Source organism: Gorilla gorilla, chromosome 2, assembly GCF_029281585.2.
Source record: "Gorilla gorilla gorilla isolate KB3781 chromosome 2, NHGRI_mGorGor1-v2.1_pri, whole genome shotgun sequence".
NCBI classification, from domain to species: domain Eukaryota; kingdom Metazoa; phylum Chordata; class Mammalia; order Primates; family Hominidae; genus Gorilla; species Gorilla gorilla.
This window is the reverse complement of record NC_086017.1, coordinates 133,084,724-133,107,362: the sequence shown is the minus strand read 5'-3', so window position 1 is coordinate 133,107,362 and position 22,639 is coordinate 133,084,724. Positions and strand designations below refer to the sequence as shown.

At 40.0% G+C, this 22,639-nt stretch overlaps 1 protein-coding gene across 2 annotated transcripts in view; it reads right to left on the bottom strand.

Moving 5' to 3' along the window:
- CASR (calcium sensing receptor) overlaps nt 1-22,639 on the bottom strand; it is a 107,782-nt gene that overhangs the window by 34,313 nt on the left and 50,830 nt on the right. For both annotated transcript variants that reach the window (XM_019022903.4, XM_031009882.3), the window contains exon 2: nt 2,520-2,946. In XM_019022903.4, coding sequence (XP_018878448.1) covers nt 2,520-2,704 — 185 coding nt within the window. In that variant the 5' untranslated portion in view covers nt 2,705-2,946. The remainder of the gene's footprint in view (nt 1-2,519; nt 2,947-22,639) is intronic.

The following is a 22,639-nucleotide window of genomic DNA, read 5'->3' as shown; positions in this document are numbered from 1 at the left end:
TAATCCCAGCACTTCGGGAGGCCGAGGCGGGTGGACCACTTGAGGTCCAGAGTTCAAAACCAGCCTGGCCAAAAACATGGCGAAACCCCATCTCTATGAAAAATACAAAAATTAGCTAGGTGTGGTGGCAGGTGTCTGTAATCCCAGCTACAGGGGAGGCTGAGGCAGGAGAATTGCTTGAATCTGGGAGATGGAAGTTGCAGTGAGCTGAGATTGTGCCACTGCACTCCAGCCTGGGTGATAGCGTGAGACTCCATCTCAAAAATAAATAAATAAATAAAAATAAAAGGAGGATGACACTTGCCTCATAGGGTGACTGTGAAGATGATGACATGAGCTAATTATGCAAAATCTTCAGCATGGTGCCTCACACAGAGACAGAGAGCAATAATGACAATAATAAAAATAAAAAGAAGAATAAAAGATTGCTATTTGTAATTCATTGAATAATTTATATCTGTCTTCTGCAGTAACGAATTTGAAGTAGCTGATATGAGGTACTTAGATAAAAGCAATATGTAGAGGTACAAGAAAAGGACCAGGAAAACATAAATACATTAGGATATTAATATGTGGGTGCCTAAAAATAACCTCAGATCAGATTTGCAGAGTCATAAGTTTAGACTATGACATTCCTGAAGGTCAAGGGGAAAGGGACGTGAATGATCTCATTTTTGTAAACAAATAACAAACCTATGAAGGCCATACACAGACAGTCTGGGGTGTACAACAGTGGTTATTTCTGGGAGGTGGAATGCTGAGTTTTAAAATTATGTATTTTTGGCTTATTTATACTTTATATCTAAAAAATGAACATGCATTGCTTTTCAAAGAAGAACACTTTAAATAAAAATCAAACAAGTTAACAAGAGAAATAGGGTCAGTGACATAGTTTTCACTTCCCTAGCACTTTGCTCAGAGTCAGGGCTCAGTAAATGTGCTGAATCAGTGTATTTGTGTCTAGAGGAAAAAACAACTCACCAGGTTCTTCCTTTATATTGTGAGTTTCACTACTTGAACTCAGTGACAGTGACAGGAGGTAAGATATACAATCTTTTATACTCCATTGTATTGTTAGGTTCCCTAAGCTCTTGGTCTAACTTTTAATGTGATGTTTTCTGTTACCATTTTCTTTAAGTTTCCTTCATGTTTGTTTAACTGTTTTAAATCTACAAAGTTATTATGAAATATTACAGATTTTTTTACATTAAACATCTATGCTGCTAAGCTAATTTTATTATCTTTAACATAATTTAAAAATATATATTATTTTAGGGCAAGCCTTTTGCTTGATCTTAGGTCTGTATACACATGGCACATGTACAGCTCTGTGCAGCAGGGTACAACAGAGTATTTGTCCACATGGGTTATGTGAAGGATATCATCAGCACCAGTGCAATTCTGCACTTAGATTTCCTGCATTCATAAGAAAAATGTGAAAATATTATCAATTTACTAGCTCTCATTAGAACATGAACAGAAATCCAGTTTTATTGGAACAATCCTAGTTTTCATTTTCATTTTTCCAGCTATTGGGAAGAGCAAGGAAAAGTGCTGGATCCCTTCTGGAAGTTGCAAGTCTCTCTAGAAGATGGGTCAAGATTTGGAGCACAGTCAGTCTCCAGTGTAGATTAGGGGAGGTGATAAACAGTCCCAACCATATTCTGCAGAAGTCAGATCCCATTTAAAGAGATGTGCCTCACCCTGGAGACTATATTCTAAAAGGGTCGCAGTAAATTAGGGGGCATCAGATGGAGGACAACCAGGATGATGACGGGTCTGGAAAGCATATCATGGAGAAAAATGATGATAAAACAGACTATGTGGCTTGGAGAAGAAAATATTTGATGAGACATATTAGCTCTCTTCAAGTGGCTGCAAAGAGAATCTATTGAGAGAGTGAGATGCATTCTTGGCAGGGTGGATGGGGGGTGGGGAGGGTGGCGAGGGGGGATAACCTTCCTATGCAAAAGACTTTTTGATGGCAGTAGTTCCAAAATGCTATGGACTACATTTTACAGTTTGAAGATGCCTGGGTCATGCTGACTACTGTGGTTTCTTTCAACTTAAATGCCTTAAAAAAAAGAAAGAAAAAAAGAAAAAGAGCGAGGCAGCCAGCACTCAGGTATTACTATCCATTGGAGCATGTAAGGTCAATGGGGGATTTTAGTACTCGGGTTTGCAAGACCTACAATAAATTTCCTTCTAGGTACTTAGTCTTCCATTAAGCAACACTGCTGCCAGGTGAACGATGATAACTTGGTCACCAAATGACCACCAGGTGCTTTAACAGGCCATGCATGGATTTTCTACTTAATATCATTGACATTTTATTTAAAAAGAAGTCTTCAGGAAAAAAAAGGCAGGTTGTGGGGGCAATAAGCTTCAGCATGATTACCAATCAATCACTATTCTTGAAAAGATAGGACAAAGTTTGAAAAAATTATTTTGGGTTTGGTGCAGCTTTTCTCCAACCACTCAGAAGAGAAGAGACTGGCAGATTAGGCCCCTCTTCTTACCTGATACATTCCACAGACTCCGGCCTTGATTTGAGATCTTGATCTTTAGCTGCTACTCCAAAATGAATAGGAAAGAGCCCCCCAAGGATAATGTCCCCTTTCTTTTGGGCTCGCTGGTCTGGCCCATAGGCAGAGGTGTGCCAGGTGAGTGCCAAGAGGACCCAGCAGCAGCTATAAAATGCCATGGTTCTGCTGTCTCTCCAGGGCAAGGGATGAGACAGCTAGGAGTTTGGAGGCTCCCAGAAGTTTCTCCCTTGGAGCAGTTCACTCCCTGCAGTGGGGACACATGTCTACAGATTGATTAATAAAATAATAGAAGACGTGGTGTTTGAATCTCCATTTCTGCCTTCCTCAATCCAGACTTGTAATGTGGGTGGTCCTTGAGTCTTTGGAAGCCACATCATGCAGAGGCCTCCTGTGATGCCTTCTAAAAGAAAAGAAAGACAAAATGGATTCAGCTAAACCTCAATCCCATCTTGTTATGACCACTGCAACCAAGGTGGCTCAGAATTTCCATTTAGAGGGGCCTAGGGGTGGCAGACTGAAAAGGCCTGGCTTGGAGTCACATTTTTATAGCACTTCATGTAAAATACAGGAAACGTCAATTGCCCATATTGGGGAAGAACTATGTTAGGTTATGAGAGGTCAAATTTTAAAGAGGCCCTTGATAACCTAAGACCTCCACTGGTGCTGATGCTGGATTTTAATCCATTCATTTTCCTGTGTGAATGAGGCATAAATTTGGCCTATTAGTAGCAGCAACTCCTTTTGTTATAATAATATTAGCGATATTTTATTCAGCATGTAAGTTCTTATAGAAAATATAGAATGAAGCTGGGTGCAATGGCTCACGCCTGTAATCCTAGCACTATGGGAAGCTGAGGCAGGTGGATAACCTGAGGTCAGGAGTTCAAGATCAGCTTGACCAACATGGTGAAACCCTGTCTGTACTAAAAAAATACAAAATTAGCTGGACGTGGTGGCATACGCCTGTAATCCCAGCTACTTGGGAGGCTGAGGCAGGAGAATTGCTTGAATCTGAGAGGTGGAGGTTGCAGTGAGCCGAGATTGTGCCATTGCACTTCAGACTGGGCAACAAGAGTGAAACTCTGTCTCAGAAAAAAAGAAAGAAAATAGAGAATGAGTCATATTTAAGCTTAAATCTGACTTTGAACCAAACAAAAATGTTGGAAAAGACCACTTATTCTTTATTTTTTATGATAGTCTCCTTTTTTTGTGCAGGTCTCTGGTTTCAGTTTGTAATATGACACTCTGTAAGCCTTTTAAGAACAGTTCTTATACAAAATTCAGAGAAATCATGGATTAGATTGTGTTTTACAAAGATCAACAGCTGGATATAGGAGAAAGCCCTCCTGCTATACTATGATTAGTAGAGTAGAAACTCTGCTCTTCTCACTCTGCACCCTATCTCACTCACCCTGTGAGTCAATTACCAATTACAGGTTAATGGGGCTAAATATCCAGCCTGTCTTGAGGCTCAGGGCCAAGCACTGGACTGCCAACTGGACACTGCCACATGAATGTTCCACAGATTCTTTGAATTTAACAGGCCCTAAACTTACCTCCCTACCGGACTTGTTTCTCCTTCACTGTTTTCTATCTTAGAAGATTACATGCCATCCACAGAGACACAAAATAAGGAGCCATCTTTTCCTCCTTTCTGTTCTCATCATTGTCCTTCATATTTACACAATCCCTAAGTCCTGTAGATTCTGCTTCTTAATTCTCTCTGGAATCCATTTACTCCTCGCCATTTCCAAGACGATTTTTAGTCCACCATCATTTATTTGTTTTTCTTTTTCTTTGTCCCTCTCCCCTCCCCTCCCCGCCTTCTTTCTTCTCTCTCTCTCTTTCCCTTCCTTCCTTGCCTCCCTCCCTCCCTTCTTTTCTTTCTTTCTTTCTTTCTTTCTTTCTTTCTTTCTTTCTTTCTTTCTTTCTTTCTTTCTTTCTCTTTCCTTCCTTCCTTCCTTCTTTCTTTCTTCTTTCTTTCTCTCTCTCTCTTTCTTTCTTTCTCTCTTTCTTTTTCTATTTCTTTCTGACAGAATCTGGCTCTGTCGCCCAGGCTGGAATGCAGTGGCGCCATCACAGCTCACTACAACCTCAACCTCCCGGACTCAAGCAGTCCTCTCACCTCTGCCTCTTGAGTGGCTGGGACTACAAACACATGCTACCCACACCTGGCTAAATGTTTTTTTTTTTTATAGAGATGGGTCTCACTCTGTTGTCCACAGCTGGCCTTGAACTCCTAGGCTCAAGTGATCCTCCCACCTTGGCCTCTCAAAATGCTAGGGTTGCAGGTGTGAGCCACCATGCCTGGCCCTGCCGTCATTTTTAACCTGGATTTCTGCAGCTATTTCTTAACTGGCATTCTCATCTCCAGTTTTGCTCTTTTGCAATTTGCAAATCTTTGGATGCCACAGGACAAGTGCTTTGGAGCACAGGCTCTGGATTCACACCTGGCTTTGAATCATAGTTCCACTACTTTCTAATATGACTTTGGGCAAGTCACTTAATGTCTGTGATCTAAACAAAATAATGCACGGAGAGCCATTAGCACAATGTAACTAGTAAACTCATAGAAAATACTGGCTTTAATGAATAGCCTTCCACTCTTGTTAGTCTTCTCTTTGTATGTCACACTCCAACCTTGCTGAACTTCTTTCAGTTCCTCAAGTACATCAGGCTTTTAAAATGCTCAGATCTCACACTTGCTGTTCCCCTCCTTGGTCCCTCTGGCCTAAACTTGGCCTGGAAAACATCTACTTATCTTTGAGCTTTCAGATGTCCTTAATTGCAGGGCATTTCTGGGTGAACTGTAGGCCTTCGGGTGAATGAGGAAAAGAGCTCCTTCTGGGGAGCACATGGCTTTGAGTCAACGTGCACAGCTTTAGTGGAACACAGGTTGGATTTCAGCCCACATTAACCCCTCAGTTGTGCAGTAAGCAATTTGCAAGGCTCTTGAAGGAGGACTTCCCTGAACCCTTAGGTGAGGGAGGTCCACCTGTAAGAACATAGTCTCTTATGTCTTGGATCTTGGAGCTTCCCTCTTGGAAGGTTCATCACACTTTATTACAGTTATGTTCATAAATGTCTGATTCCAGAGCTCAATCTCTTAATCATTGTCATATGGTGCCTCTTGCTCCTTAGGAATTCCACCTTCTCCTCCAACAGCATTCCTAGCAGCGTGTGCTGGGCCTCAGGTGGAAGGATGACCCCAGCAGACGCTCAGTTTTCATGGAATCTCCTCCTGTAATGTCTGAACATCCATGACCATCCCAGTTTTCTGACCCTAGTCCTGCTTTTAGATTTTTGGCCTCATTCCTTGGACCCTGGTCATATGTTCACTCATACATTTAATAAGTACATGTGCTGGGAATATAAAGGCGACAGTCCTGCTTTTAGATTTTTGGCCTCATTCCTTGGACCCTGGTCATATGTTCACTCATACATTTAATAAGTACATGTGCTGGGAATATAAAGGCGACACACACATGCATGTTTATATCCTCAGGAGCTCTCAGTCCAGGGGGTAGACATGCTGGGCTAAATGATCAGAATTTACCTTAACACTCAGAAGTGGAAAAAAAAAAAGTAACTTTTTTTCTAAATTCAACTTTGCCCTGCAGCACTTACTTCGTACAGTGTCTGAAATAGTAAATGCTGAATAAATGTTTATCGAATAAAAGCATTAAAAAAGAAAGTACTTTGGAAAGAGACAGAAACTAGCATTTATTGATCCAGGCATTGTGCCAGATCCCTTAAACATTCTATGTATTTTGAACTTCACAACAATTTTGTAATGAGGGTAATACCAAGTCCACTTTCTAGATAGGGAAATAGATTCTTTGTATATTCAGCTTACTCGAGTGAGCAGTTTTGGCACTTGACTTAAGAATGCCTTAAGAACTCAGAATTTTAAGGAGTCCCATGGACTAAATTAGGTAGGAGAGAGAACATTATAACTGGCTAGGGTTAGTCACTGAGACCTGTTAAATTTTTCCTGTGAAATATTAACTACTTGGAGTTTATTAACTTAATTAGTTCATTCAACAGAAAATTAATGGCAATAAGGAATAGAGGAAGGAGAGATTTGGGGTCAATTTGTAGCAGTTAACTCTCTCAGTCTAACATATTCTTCAAACCACCCTTTTGAGTTCAGTTGTCAGGGTCGAATTTGCTTCCAAAGCTGAGGGTCATTCTAGATCCTCCATCTCCCTGTCCTCCAACATCCAGTCTCCTGGTCCTGTGATTCTGCCATTGCTTCCCACTATGCCTTCTCCTACACACTCCTGTGGCCAGTGCCTTTGTCCAGCTCCCATCACCTTCCACCTTCCATGTTGTAAAAGCTTTACTTTCTTTGTACTTGACTCCTGGTTGCCCCTTATCCCTTCTCCCCGCTTCCTCTATTCTGCTGCACGGAGGTGGATATGACAGCTAGAGACCATCTTGAACAAGGAGCTACAACCTAGGAAATGATGGTGCCATGAGCTAAGCTTTTCATAGAGCAGAACCTTAATATTGAACTATTCCTGGACTTTTGCCTGACAGAGAAAAAAGGCTTCTGGCTGGTTTAAACTACTGTTATTATATATATTTTTTCTTACTGTAGTTATCTCCAACAGTATCTAGCAAAGAATCACAAATAAACTCATTTGTTCTCCTTACTATACATTTATTCCATTTAAATCATATATAATCATGTTTGCCTTCCTGCAAATGAGTATTACAAACAAAGCTGAAGCTAGTATTTGTTCTTTCTCTCAATGGCAGATACATCTTGGAAGAAGAAATGATCCGTGCACCAGGTGGTTTTATGTTTAGAAGGTTCTTGACATCAGGAGGAGTGTTTCAGTACGGACAGATAATGGCTTGTTAGGCTTTTCAGCCAAGGATTGGAGATGAGGGCAGACCAGTCAATGGGTTCCATGGGTTCATGAAGTTATAAATTCGTGCAATGATTTACTCATTCAAAAAACATTTATTGAGCTCTCTATGTGCTAGATACCAGGGAGTGCAAGACACTAGGGAAAGAAAGTTGAAATTTTTGCCTTCAAGGTGCTCAAGGTTTAAAAAGAGACAGAAAGGCGCATTATAAGGACGGTGATCTAAATGTTATAAAGAGGCATGGTTTAAGTGTTGAGGGAGCACAGAGCAAATAGTGATATTCTCTGGTGATTGCTGGGAAAGAGAATTAAGTCAAGGTGGGGACCAGAAACTTCATGAGGCCAAGGCCTGTCTCTTTTCTTCACCATTGTTGCCTAGCACCCAGCACAGCACCTGGCACAAATGATTCACAAATATTCGTTGAACAAATGTATGAAGTGTACACAGTAAAGACCAGAGGCTGGTTGGGCAATTCCTGGACAGGACAAGGAAGGGGTCACCCCACGAGACTGATGGTTCCTGTAGGCAGAGGCTTCTCCATGATCATAGCTGCATCCTCAGCATCAAACAAAGAACCTGGTACTAAATGGATGCTCTAAAAATGTCTGTTGAACTTGTTGTCCAAAGAGTAGCTATGTGGCTAATCCAAGTTCCGGAGTCAAGACAAGTTAACAGAGGATAGCAAAACAATGTCAAGAGTGAACACTGCCACATTTCAATTTTTTTCCAAATAAAAACCACCCCTACTCTCACCTCTTGGCCTCAACATTTCTGGAAATTGTGAATCTCTAGAGCAGAATGATTTTGCTCACATTTCAAACAGAGAAAACCCAGGCGCAGACCTTCTGAACATAAAATCACTCAGTAAATTAAAGGCACAGCAAGCTCAAAAGCTACTATTTTTGAATTCCTAGATGGCAAAAAAAAAAAAAAAAATTCTAGGTTGCCTAGAAAAAAGAGAATTATAAGACCAAATTTGATTTCCAATAGAATTTATCTCCATAACGTGAGTACACTGCTATGTCTCTGGTTTATTGTACTGTAATCTTTACTCTCTTTCGTCACAATGATCGTAAGGATACTAACAGTAGGGTTTGATGCCACTATTGCAGAAAGGTGAAATGTGTATGTTTTAATGAGGGTGAACAGGAAAAATAAACCTGAAAAAGTTTAATCAATAATCACCAAACTCATGTGCCTGGCTGTAGTTGCAGCTTCCTTTACCTCTTGCTGAAGAGACATCCACAATGTGGGTTTCTATACACAGCTGGTGCACATTTGCCAAAGAATTAGGGACTCTTACCTGCCATCACCAATACGGCCATCCCTAGTTCTATATCAGACTTCATTCCTTCTGTACCAAAGCAAGGCACATGTTGTTTTAAAATGAGGGCCCTCTTTCGGCACTGGGGGAAACACAAATTGTCCGGTCACCCTTGGCTGCCTCCCGCAAGCCCAAGCCCGGCTTCTGCTGTCTGCCTGCCAGCTGCACACGGTCTTGCCCTCCATCTCCCTGACAACAGGTGTGACTTTTGGGGAGTCCATGCCTCATTTAGTTCTGGTAATGGCTTAATTGAGTTGGAAAAATGCAAAGACAGGAGCATAATGAAAAGCAGCTGAGCTGGGTGGGTTCTTGTGAGTCATTGGAAAAAGCTATCAGGGAAGGGAGGGAAAAGGATGAACAAGAGTGGTGAGGAGCAGCACAGGGCACAGAGCAAAGTGGGGAGACAGAAGCCTAGACAAAGCAAAGAAAGGCTGTAAATAGAGGAAGCTGACATTCATTAATGCTGCATCCTGAGCTCCTTGAAGACAGGGCCAGGTCTGTCCCATCCACGGCCTGGAACATGGAGGGGCTCCATGATGATGGTTGAGTGGGTGCATACTCGTGTGTACTGCCCGCAACATAACAAACTCTGTGTCCACATAGGACTGAGTGAGTTTCTGGCGACATAGCCCACAGGAAGTTAAGAAACTTCTTGTCCTGAACTGTTTCCTTTATGCCTTAAGTCAGCTCTGCTGATGGATGTATGAACACCAACAGAGTTAATGAAATGGTTCATTTGAAAAGCGAAGATATGCAACTCATGTTTTCATAAAGAAAAATGCCAGAGCCTCAAGTCCTACATAAAAGAAACATTTCTGTGGAATAACATCCTGGGATTGCCTCTCCAAATCATAAGGAACCCTGACTACCCAGGGTGGCGTTTGTCAGTCTGATGTCCCAAGATGTGTCACTAGGAAGTGTTCTGGGGTAAAACAAGATTGGGAACTAATGTACACTCTGCCACAGGAGCACATATGCCTCCTTAAAGGCTCTGAGAAGTCCTGCAATAAAGATTATTGCTCATTTTGTTATGGGACACTTTTTTTCTTCCCGGAAGGACACTTTTCATGATGCCGTGAAACATGGGCTTGGAAGTGCTGACTGAGTGGAAAGCATAAAGTTTGTAATCTGAGATTCTCGCATTTGTTTAGGTGTATCTTTGAATGGGGAGATATGTCTGCCCCTCAAAGGGCATAGCAGGTTTTGTAATCCCAGGTATGAAATTCCAAAGGGTATTATTGGAAAGAAGGACTCAGGTGGGGTGGGTGACTGCTGATGTAACTTTGAAGTCATTCTCTGGTCTCAGGCATATGTTTCTGTTCTCTGCTACTCCTGAGGGATGGGTTTCTATTGTACATAGAAAGTTGTACACTGAGCCTTTCCCCATCCACTTGCAACTCTCCTGACCTCACACAGTGTCTCTGTCTGAGGACCACTGGGGACATGTGGTGGTGTGCTGATAATCTAGCTTCTAAAAGAAAAACAAGACCTGACTTGTGGTGTATGCTAAATAGTTCCACCATGGTCAGTTTCAAGCTACCAATGGTTTAACAACATATTTGTAAAAATTCTGAATATTTAACCATCGGCTCTCAAGAGCCGATAGAAGCCTGTTCTAGCACATCATGGGGACATCTTTCTAAGCACATGGAAATTCTGGTTTTCTTTGGAAAACCTGGCCAAAATTATTTTATAGGCATTACAAATCTTCTCTCTTCTCCTGTTTCCTTCTTTGAGTGTTAGGAAGCTGTAAGCCAAATCTGTGGCTCCGCTGTAGCTAAAATAGAAACCAAAAGCATGCATTTTAGTGTTCTAACATTACATGTGCATTATTTTAAATTCTTGCACATATTTTACCCTGATTTCCTCACCACATTAAACCTTTCATTTTTATTAAGAGCAACAGGGATATAAACACGAAAACAAACCAATAAATCTGGATTTTTGCTGTGAGCAATAAGAACTGTCCCCAGTTGAAACTCTCTGTGTAATTAACAGGAAAGGGTCTGGAAAAGTCATTCTTGCTTTATTAATTGAGTGGGTAGACACATCAGGTCATTAATCTAAAATACAGAATTTTAGAGATAGAAGGGACCTGGGAAGTTTATCTGGTTTACATTGAAACGTTCTGACACATGAACGTTTGAATCATTATGGCCAATGTTATCATGAACAGGAGCTGGAATTCACAAATCATTGTAAAACTATGTGAGGTTTAGTAATCAAAGGGCAAGCTTCTTCTTACTGAAAAGGGAAGTAATTTTTTTCCCCCTGATTTGTCAGTGCACAGTTTGTCTTTAAAATGTCAGTTTAGGACTTCAGAGGACTAAACTTACTTTCAATTACAGCACAGAATCTATTTATTATGAGAATTCTTTTAGTTTTAATTGGACCGCAGGTGCACAAAATTGGATTAATCATAATCCTTTGTTGGTGATACATCCTCATTCTTGGTCCAGACCTGGCCCACTTTTATTTCCTAAGTTATTTTTAATAATTAATCTACCACCTAAAACAAAAAACACCCATAGTAACCTACCGGTGGGTTCCTGTATTACATCCTGTTCTTGTGCATCTTTTTTTTTATTATTATACTTTAAGTTCTAGGGTACATTGGCACAACGTGCAGGTTTGTTACATATGTATACATGTGCCATGTTGGCACTAAAGAAGCCATTACCCTCAACCACATGCCGATCATTCCTTGCTTCTCTCCTCACCCCATCCTTTTAAAAACTTCATAAATCATAAGACAGAAAGACTGGTAGGATACACACCGAAATGTTAAGGATGATTAGATCTCATTGATGGAATTCTGGTTTCTTCCCTGTTTTATTTTTTGTTTTTGAAATTTAATAAAATAAACATGTACACTTGGTCCTCCATACATGTGGGTTCTGCAGCCATGGATTCAGTCAACTGCAGATTGAAAATATTTGGAAAAGATGAATGGCTGTATCCATACTGAACATGTACAGACTTTTTTTCTTGTCATTAGTCCCTAGACAATAGAGTATAACAACTATTTATGGAGCATTCACATTATATTAGATATTGTAAGTAATCTAGAGATAATTTAAAATATACAGGAGGATGCGGATAAGTTATAGGCAAATACTATGCCATTTTATATAAGAGACTTGAGCATCTGCAGATTTTGGTATCTGAGGGGGTCCTGAACCAATCCTCCATGGATACACTCAGACAAGTATATTACTTTTAAACCAGAAAATATGTGGTAGAATGTTATTAAAACAATGGCTATATGAATGGACATAAACGTTAAACATGAAAAACATTGCAAAAAAGATTTTACTTAGATTTTACCACCTATTCATACTGTATATCCTTTGAAATATATTTTGAAAACTATGCTTATTGATACTTATCTTCCAACCTTTTTGTTATTATCTATTTTTACTCCCTTATCTTTATCTCCCTTATCTTTCTCTCACTCTTAAAATAAAATTTTAATTGAAGTATGATAGACATCAGATATGCACAAATCATACAAGAATTTCCACAATGTAAACATTCATGTAACCAGCATCCAAATCAAAAAACAGAACCAGAACTCCGGAGCCCCCACTCATGCCTCCCTAGAGTCATTACCTTCCCCAAAGATGACCAGTACTCTGACTTCTACCATCAAAGATGGGATTTTCCTGTTTTTGAAATTTATATAAGTGGAATTATGTAGTATCTGGCTTCTTTTGTCCAACATACTTGCAAGATTCATCTATATTGTATGTAACCATAGTTTGTTTTTTCTCATTATTGTATAGTATTTTCCTATGATTCTACCACACATTACCTATCCATTCTCCTGCTAATGAACACTTTGGGGTTTTAATGAACAGTGCTGCTATGAACTTTCTTTTTTTAATTTTAAATTTTTGTGGGTACACAGCAGGTATATATATTTCTGGGGTACCTGAGATATTTTGATAAAGGCATGTAATTTGTAATAGTTACATCATGGTAAATGGGGTATCCATCCCCTCAAGCATTTATCTTTTGTGTTACAAACAATCCAATTATATTCTTTTAGTTATTTAAAAATGTATAATTAAATTATTATTGACTATAGTCATCCCGTTGTACTATCAAATACTAGGTCTTATTCATTCTTTCTAACTACTTTTTGTACCCATTAACCACCCCTGCTTCCTCCCCACTCCCCGACTACCCTCTCCAGCCTCTGGTAACCATCTTTCTACTCTCAATGTTCATGAGTTCAATTGTTTTAATTTTTAGCTCTCACAAATAAGTTAGAACATGCAAAGTCCATCTTCCTGGCTTGCTTCACTTAACATAATGATCTCCAGTTCCATTCATGTTGCTGCAAATGACAGGATCTCATTTTTTTTTTATGATGGAATAGTACTCCATTGTGTTTATGTAACACATTTTTTGTATCCACTCATTTTTCGATGGACACTTAGGTTGCATCCAAATCTTGGCTTTTGTGAATAATGCTGCAACAAACATGGAAGTGCAGATATCCCTTTGATATACTGATTTCCTTTCTTTGGGGTATATATACCTAGCAGTGGGATTACTGGATTGTATGGTAGCTCTATTTTTAGTTTTTTGAGGGGCCTCCAAACAGTTCTGCATAGTGCTTATAGTGATTTTCATTCCCACCAACAGCGTATGAAAGTTCCCTTTTCTTCACATCCTTGCCAGCATTCATTATTGCCTGTCTTTTGGATAAAAGCCATTTTAACTGGGGTGAGATGATATCTCACTGTAGTTTTGATTTGCATTTCATTGATGATCAGTGATGTTGAGCACCTTTTCATATTCCTGTTTGCCATTTGTATGTCTTCTTTTGAGAAAGGTCTATTCAGATCTTTTACCCATTTTAAATCAGATTATTAGATGTTTTTCCTATAGAGCTGTTAGAGCTTGTAATATTCTGGTTATTAATCCCTTGTCAGATGGCTAGTTTGCGAATATTTTCCCCCATTCTGTGGGTTGTCTCTTCACTTTGTTGATTGTTTCTTTTGCTGTGCAGAAGGTTTTTAACTGGATGTGATCCCATTTATCCAGTTTTGCTTTGGCTGCCTGTGCTTCTGGAGTGTTACTCAAGAAATTTTTGCCCACTACAATGTTCTGGAGAGCTTCCCCAATGTTTTTGTTTAGTAGTTTCATAGTTTGAGGTCTTATATTTAAGTATCTAGTCCATTTTGATTTGATTTTTGTATATGGTGAGAGACAGAGGTCTAGTTTCATTCTTCTGCATTTGGATATCCAATTTTCTCAGCACCATTTATTGAAGAGACAGTCTTTTCTCCAATGCATGTTCTTGGCACCTTTGTCAAAAACGAGTTCACTGTAGGTGTGTGGATTTGTTTCTGGGTTCTCTATTCTGTTCCACTGAGCTATGTGTCTGTTGTTATTCCAGTACCACGCTGTTTTGGTTACCATACTTCTGTAGCATAATATGAAAGTCGATAATGTGATTCCTCAGGTTTATTCTTTTTGCTCAGCATAGCTTTGGCTATTCTGGGTCTTTTGTGGTTCCATATAAATTTTAGGATTGTTTTTTCTATTTCTGTGAAGAATGTTATTGGTATTTTGATAGGAGTTGCCTTAAATCTTTTATTGCTTTGGGCAGTATGAACATTTTAACAATACTGATTCTTCCAATCCATGAATATGGAATATATTTCCTTTTTTTGTGTCCTCTGCAATTTCTTTCATCAGTGTTTTATAGTTTTCATTGTAGAGATCTTTCACTTCTTTGATTAATTCCTAGGTATTTAATTTTACTTGTGACTATTGTAAGTGGGACTACTTTTTTGATTTATTTTTTAAGTTGTTCACTGTTGGCATATAGAAATGCTACTAGTTTTCGTATGTTGATTTTGTATCCTGCAACTTTACTGAATTTGTTTATCGGTTCTAATAGTTTTTTTGGTGGAGTCTATAGGTTTTTCTAAATATAAGATCATATCTTCTGCAAACAAGGATAATTTGGCTTCTTTCTTTCTAATGTGGATGACCTTTCTTTCTTTCTCTTGTCTGATTGCTCTAGCTAGGAACTCCTGTACTATGTTAATAACAGTGGTGAAAGTGGGCATCCTTGTCCTCTTCCAGATCTTAGAGGAAAGGCTTCCAGATTTTTTTCACAATCAGTATGATACTAGCTGTGGGTTTGTTTTATATGGCTTTTATTACGTTGAATTACGTCCAGGTATGCCCAGGTTTTTGAGAGCTTTTCTCATAAAGTGATGTTGAACTTTATCCAATGCTTTTTCAGTGTCAATTGAAAACGATTATACGATTTTTGTCCTTCGTTCTGTTGTTATGATGTATCACACTGATTGATTTGTGTATGTTGAACTATCCTTGCTTCCACAGGATAGATCCCACTTGGTCATGATGAATGATATTTTTAATGTATTGTTGAATTTGGTTTGTTAGTATTTTTTAAAGGATTTTTGCATCAATATTCATCAGAGATGTTGGCCTGTAGTTTTCTTTTTTGTGTGTGTGTGTCTTTGTCTGGTTTTGGTATCAGGGTACTACTGGCCTCATACAATGAGTTTGGAAGTATTCCTTCCTCCTCTGTTTTTTGGAATAGTTTGAGTAGGACTGGTATTCATTCTTCTTTAAATGTTTGGTAGAATTCAGCAGTAAAGCCATTGGGTCCCAGTGTTTACTGGGAGACTTTTTATTGTGACCTTGTTTTCATTACTTTTTATTGGTCTGTTCAGGTTTTGGATTTCCTGATGGTTCACTCTTGGTAGGTTGTATGTTTCAATTAATTTATCAATTTCTTATAAGTTTTCCAATTTATTGGCATATATTTGCTCACAATAGCCTCTAATGTTCCTTTGAATTTCTGTGGTATCAGTTGTAATGTCTCCTTTTTCATCTCTGATTTTATTTATTTGGGTCTTCTCTCATTTTTTCCTAGTCTGGCTAAAGGTTTGTCAATTTTATTTGTTTTTTCAAAACACCCACCTTTCATTTAATTGATCTTTTTTTATTGTTTTATTCATTTCAATTTCATTTATTTCTGCTCTGATCTTTATTATTTCTTTTCTTCTACTAATTTTGAGTTTGGTTTGCTCTTGCTTTTCTAGTTCTTTAAGATGCATCATTAGGTTATTTATTGCAAGTTTTTCTTCTTTTTTGATGTAGGCACTTATATCTTTCAATTTTCCTGTGAGTACTGCTTTCACTATATTGCATAGGTTTTGGTATGTTATGTTTCTATTATCATCTGCTTCAAGAGATTTTTAAATTTCCTTCTTAATTTTTTCACTGACCCACTGGTCATTCAAGAACATGTTGTTTAAATTCCACGTGACTGTATAGTTTCCAAACTTCCTCTTGTTATTGATTTCTAGTTTTATTTCATTGTGGTCAAAGACAATGCTTGATATTATTTCAATTTTTTGAATGCCTTAAGACTTGTTTTGTGACTCAACATACGGTTTATACTTGAGAATGATCCACATGCTGAGGAGAAGAATGTGTATTCTGTAGCTGTTAGATGAAATGTTCTGTAAATATCTATTAGGTCCATTTGTTTCATACTGCAGATTAAGTCTGATGTTTCTTTGCTGACTTTCTGTCTGGAAGATCAGTCCAACGCTGAAAGTGGGGTGTTGAAGTCTGTAGCTATTATTGTATTGTGGTCTCTTTCTTTAGCTCTAATAATATTGATTTGTATATCTGGGTGCTCCAGTGTTGGCTGCATATATATTTAAAATTGTTATACCCTCTTTCTGAATTGATCCCTTTATCATTATATAATGACCTTCTTCATCTCTTCTTACAATTTTTGTCTTGAAATCATTTCATGTGATATAAGTATAGCTAGTCCTGCTCTTTTTTGGTTTCCATTGGCATGGAATACCTTTTTCCATCCCTTTATTTTCAGCCTGTGTGTATCTTTATAGGTGAAATGTGTTTCTTATAGGCAACAGATCACTGGGTCTTGTTTCTTCAGCACTTTAAACATGTCATGGCACTCTCTCCTGGCTTATAAGGTTTCCACTGAAAAGTCTTCTGCCAGACATATTGGAACTCTGTTGTATGTTATATGCTTCTTTCCTGTTGCTCTTTTAGTATCCTTTTTTATCCTTGACTTTCAGGAGTTTGATTATTAAATGCCTTGAGGTAGTCTTCTTCGGGTTAAATTTGCTTGATGTTCTATTACCTTCTTGTTCTTGAATGCTGATGTCTTTCTCTAGGCTTGGGAAGTTCTCTGATATTATCCCTTTGAATAAACTTTCTACCCCTATCTATTTCTCTACCTGTTTTTTAAGACCAGCAACTCTTAGATTTGTCCCTTTGAGGGCATTCTCTTGATCTTCTAGGTGTGCTTCATTCTTTTTTGTTCTTTTTTCTTTTGTCTCCTCTGACTGTGTATTTCCAAATAGCGGTCTTGGATAAGACCCAGGAGAATTCTCTATAGTACCAGGCAGAGACTCTCGTTCCCCTCCTTACTTCCTCCAAAACAAACACAGCCTTTCTTTCTGTGCTGAGGTTCCTGGAGCTGGGGGTGCGGTGACACAAGCTTCCCTGTGGCCACTACCACTGGGACTGTGCTGGGTTAGGCCTGAAGCCGTCACAGCACTGGGTCTTGCCCCAGGCCTGCAGTAACCACTACCTGGCTACCATCTATGTTCTACCTCAGTGCCCTAGGGCTCTGCCATCAGCAGTGAAGAAGCCAACCAGGCTTGTGTTCTTCCCTTAAGGGCAGTGAGTTCCCCCAGGCATTGGGTGGGTCCAGAGACACAGTTGGGAGCCAGGATTTGAGCCAACAACCTTAGAAATCTACCTGGCATTCTATTCTACTGCATCTAAGCTGGCCCTTAAACCACAAGACAAAGTCCTTCTCACTGTTCCCTCACCTTTCCACAGGCAGAGGAGCCCCTCCTGGTGGCCACCACCACCACTAGCTCAGGGGGAGTTCTGCCTGGCCACTGCAGATGTTCATTTAAAGCCCAGGGGCACCTCAGGTTGTGGTGAATGCTGCCAGGCTTGGGACTCACCCTTCAAGGCAATGGGCTCCCCTCTGGCCCATGGCAGGTCCAGAAATGCTGTCTAGGAGCCTACACCTGGGCTCGGGACCCAAGAGCCCGCTTGGTGCTCCACACCCTTGTGGCTGAACTGGTACCTAAGGTACCAGCAAGAAAATATCCCCTTTACTTTTCTCAAGCAGAAGGAATCTTTTGCCATTGCCACCCCAGCTGGGAAGGTAGTAAGTCACACCTGAAACCAGCATGTCTCAGAGTCTCACCCAAAGCCCATGGCACACTAGCTGGGTATCACCGTTGGTTATTCAGGGCCCAAGGGCTCTTTAGTCAGCAGGTGATATATTCTGTCAGGACTAGCTCATTCCTTTCAAGGCAGTGAGTTCCCTTCTGGCCCAGGGCATGTCTAGAAATGTTGTCAAGGAACTAGGGCCTGGAATGGAGGCCTTATGACTCTGCCTGGTGCCCTATCCTACCTTGGCTGAGCTGGTATCCAAGGTGCAAGACAAAGTCTTCTTTACTCTTTGCTCTTCTCTCCTTAAGCAGAAGGAAGGAGTCACTTTAGTTGCTGTGAGCTGTGTTACCTGGGGTTGGGAGATGGGTGGAACAAGCACTCCCTTAGCCACCCTGGCTGGTGTCTCCCTAGGTCACCTGCTGCCCTAGTCCACTGGCTCTAGTGTTAAGCCTAGCCCAGCACTAGGAATTGCTTAGTTAGGAATTACAGTCCTTTTGTCCTAGACCGCTTTTCAAGCTTATGTAAGACCCCAGAGCACTTTAACACGTGGTGGTGAGGCTTGCAGAAACTCAAGTTCCGACTGCTTAGGTGGGTGATTGCCCTCTGGCTAGGGCTGGTCCAAATGCTCCCTCCTCCTCAGCGAATGCCAGCTGAGCCCAGCACAGCTTTTCTCTCTGCTGTGACAGGTCAGCACTGAGTTCAATGCCAAGTGGCCCAGTCGCTGTGCTCTCCTTCCCCAAAGTGCACAGATTTTCTCTTGCACCACACAGCCACTGCTGGGGGGATAGGGGAGGGGTGGTATCAGCGATTCAAGGCTGTCTTTCCTACCCTCCTCAGTGCCTCTTTGAGCAATATGAAATTAACACCGGGTGCTGTGATTGTTCACCTGATTTTTACTTCTTTTGATGGTGCTTTTTTGTGTAGTTAGTTGTTAAAATGTGGTGTTCCTGCAGGGGGGATCCATCAGTGGAGGCTTCTGTTCAGATATCTTGCTCCACCCTCAGCTATAAGCTTTCTTAAACATGCCTTTTTGTGAATGTATGTTGAATATATACCTAGAAGTGGAGTTGCTACATCATAGAATTTGTGTATCTTTAGTTTTAGTAGATACTACCAAAAAGTTTTCCAAAGTGTTGTACCAATTTATCTTCCCACTGCACTCTATGAGAGTTCTATCACTCCATGTCCTTGTCCACCCTTGGCACTGCCAGTCTTTTTCATTGTGGTCATTGCTTGTCTTCCTTTTATATGATTATATTGTATCTACCTATGTTCCCAAAATGTATTTAAAATTTTAGTTGTTTTAAGCTTCATAAAAGGGTATCATACTATATGTAATCTGAGCTTCTTTCACTTAATATCGTATTAATAAAATTCATCTATATTGTTGTATTTTACTATAATCCATGATTTTAACTGCTGTATAATATTCCACTGTGTGAATATATCACAATTTATTCATTTTCCCATTGGTGGGCATTTGGACTTTTTCAATAGTATGGCAATTCTTTCAATTGGCTTTGAGATTGTGCAGGAACCAAGGAAGAGCTCTGTGGAATTTTAAAGACACTTCGGCCAGGTGTGGTGGCTCATGCCTATAATCCCAAGGTGGGAGGCTGAGGTGGGTGGATCATGAGGTCAGGAGATTGACACTATCCTGGCCAACATGATGAAACTCCATCTCTACTAAAAATACAAAAATTAGCCGGGCGTGGTGGTGCACTCCTGTAATCCCAGCTACTTGGGAGGCTGAGGCAGAAGAATCGCTTGAACCCGGGTGGTGGAGGTTGCAGTGAGCCGAGATCACACCACTGCACTCCAGCTTGGTGACAGAGCAAGACTCTGTCAAAAAAAAAAAAAAAAAAGCATAAGTACTGTTAGCTACAATTAGCATCTCTACAAATTTCCAGGCCCAAAATAACAAGCCTCCAGTGTTTCATTACCCCATTTTAAAGAAGATTTTACCTCACAGTTAACTAAAATCACATCTATTTTAAAATTAAGGTCATTTATTCTTGCCTAATTTACCACTGCAATGAAAGGCCAGAGACAAAAATTTTCGTTAATTTAAAGATAGAATCACCTTCACTTTTTTTCAGGCTTAACTATCCAAATTTCTTTCAAACCTTTCTGCTTAGGACTACTTCATATTTTTCTAGATATACTTGTTAATATGCCAAGAACCTATTCTAAGTTCTTCATGTCATTTTTTAGAGCATGTTAACAGAAATTGGTACCATGATTTGGAGTTGACCTGAGGTTAAAAGAATTTGTGTCCCACTGGAGATTTCAAGATGTGTTTGTTACCTTTTGTCCATAACTCCACAATTTGGCTGACTCATGTCTATATTCTGGCCTTCTAGGGCCTCCTTGATTTCCTAATATACATTTGCTTGAGTAGTCCCTTCAGAACCTACATCTGTTTTTTTAATCCCCAAATATCTCAGATTGAAATTGTTCAAACTGAATTTTATTTTTGAAGAACTATGCCTCCCCACTAAATTCATTTTGAATTTTGTTCCCATTTTTGAAGGAACATGTCTCCCTGTCAGGAAATGTCAGGAAATATGTGTTGATTTATTAGCTGGCCCCTTCAGCTTTGCCCAGAAGAATCATGAACCAGCATTTAAAAAATGAATTTTGGAACATGCTACATTCAGTTGCCTCTATGAGAAGATTCTCCATTGCTAAGGACACCTGAAGCTGTTCTGGAGGAAGACTGTCTGGAATAAACTTTCCCCAAATAAGCCCACGGATGTTTCTAACCCTGACTTTGATGCTGGGTCAGCCAATATATCCTCACACATGGTGGAAACCCATTCAATTGATTTCTTTTAATGTGGTAACCCTCAGAAAGAAACTTCTTGTTACTGTAAAAAGAGCCTCCTATTTGTTGGGCATGGGGCCGGGTGCAGGGCAGTGAGTCTTAAATTGTGGTCCTTGGACCAGCATCAACACCATCACTTGGGAACTTGTTAGAAACACGAATCCCATCCCAGCCTACTGAATCAAGAAACTCTGGGTGTGGGGCCAGCAACCTGTGTTTTAATAAGTTTGAAAGCCATTGCTAGACCGTCTTTTATATGCATCTGTCCAGGGTCATATTCTGTTCTGAGCTCTAACAAATGTGTTTCCTAAGAATGATTGTTTAAATTTAATTTTATTTATGTATTATTATTTTTAGAGACATGGTCTCACTATGTTGCCCAGGTTGGAGTGCAGTGCCATGATCATAGCTCACCGCAGTCTAGAACTCCTGGGCTCGTGATCCTCCTGCCTCAGATTCCTGAGTAACTAAAACTATAGGAACATGCCACTACCCCAGGCTATTTTTTAAAAAATTTTGTAGAGACAGGACCTTGCTGTATTGCCCAGGATTCTTCTGATACTATTACTTTTCTCCAAGGACAGCACAGCCAAACAAAAATGTATTTTGAATGGAATACACAACAGTTTCCTGTCAATGTCAATTCATTCTTCAGTTTCCCTGAAACCTTTCTCCTGCAAAATAACTGCTAACATCTTATGAAACCAGTATTCCAGGAAAGCACAGTTCAGAAGTCATTGCTGTAAAGTTAGGGTAACTTTCTGAATCTATAATCAATATGCATGGTCTGTGAACTAGAGAAAATGGCCACTAACCATAGATAGACTACATCTCACCCTTTCTTCCCAGCCACATGCAGGGGATTTACCTATGTGGTTATCATTTGCGTCTACCTTTCCGAGCAGAGTCTTGGGTGCTCTACTTTACACTTAAGTCTTTCATTATTAATTCCCTTTTTAAATTTGTGGAATGAGTATATATTCTTCACAACCAATCCATCAGTCCCAGATGGGAAGGTCTGGGACCCTGTTTACCTGCAACTGTTAGAAGTCACAGCACCTGTGACTGTTAGAAGAGTCCAGCACTCCCTGGTCCTTCTTTACTCTCCTGCGAGCCCTTTCTATGAGCTCTTCAGGGGCTCTTTCTTCGGGAACTGAAATGGTCCTAAACATTCCACAATCTGTGCTGATGCAGTGCACTCTCAGTGTCTCTCTGCCTTCTTCGGCTTTGCCCAGAAGAATCAGGAACCAGCATTTCAAAAATAAATCCTGGAACATACTACATTCAGTTGTCTCTATGAGAAGATTCTCTGTTGCTAATGACACCCGAAGCTGGTCCGGAGGAAGACTGTCTCAGATAAACTTTCCCCAAAGAAGCCCACACATGTTTCTATAAACCTGACTTTGAAGTTGGATTAGTCCACATAGCCTGAGCCTCAGTGAGTGACTCCTGTCCAGCTGGTCAGGGTAAGAGATGACTAGGGTCAGCCTGCTATACAGAGGCCTTACAAATAACTCTTTCCACTCTGATTCTTCCATTACTTATTTGAAATAACCAAATTCCATTTGAAATAAATAAAATCCCATCCTCTCATGTTTGCTTTCTTCTTTCTTCTCTCCCTCTTTTTCCTCCATCCTCCAGCAGTTTCCAAACTGATTTTAAACCTCTCAATCTGTCTAATGAGAAGTAAGCTCTTTAGAAAGTAATGGGCAAAGGTTATTATTCCTCTTCTTATTCAGCTGTGCCCACGTGTTGGTTACATTACACCAGGGGCCAGCCAACTACATTCCATGGGCCAAATCTGGTGTGCTTGTTTTTATAAATAAAGTT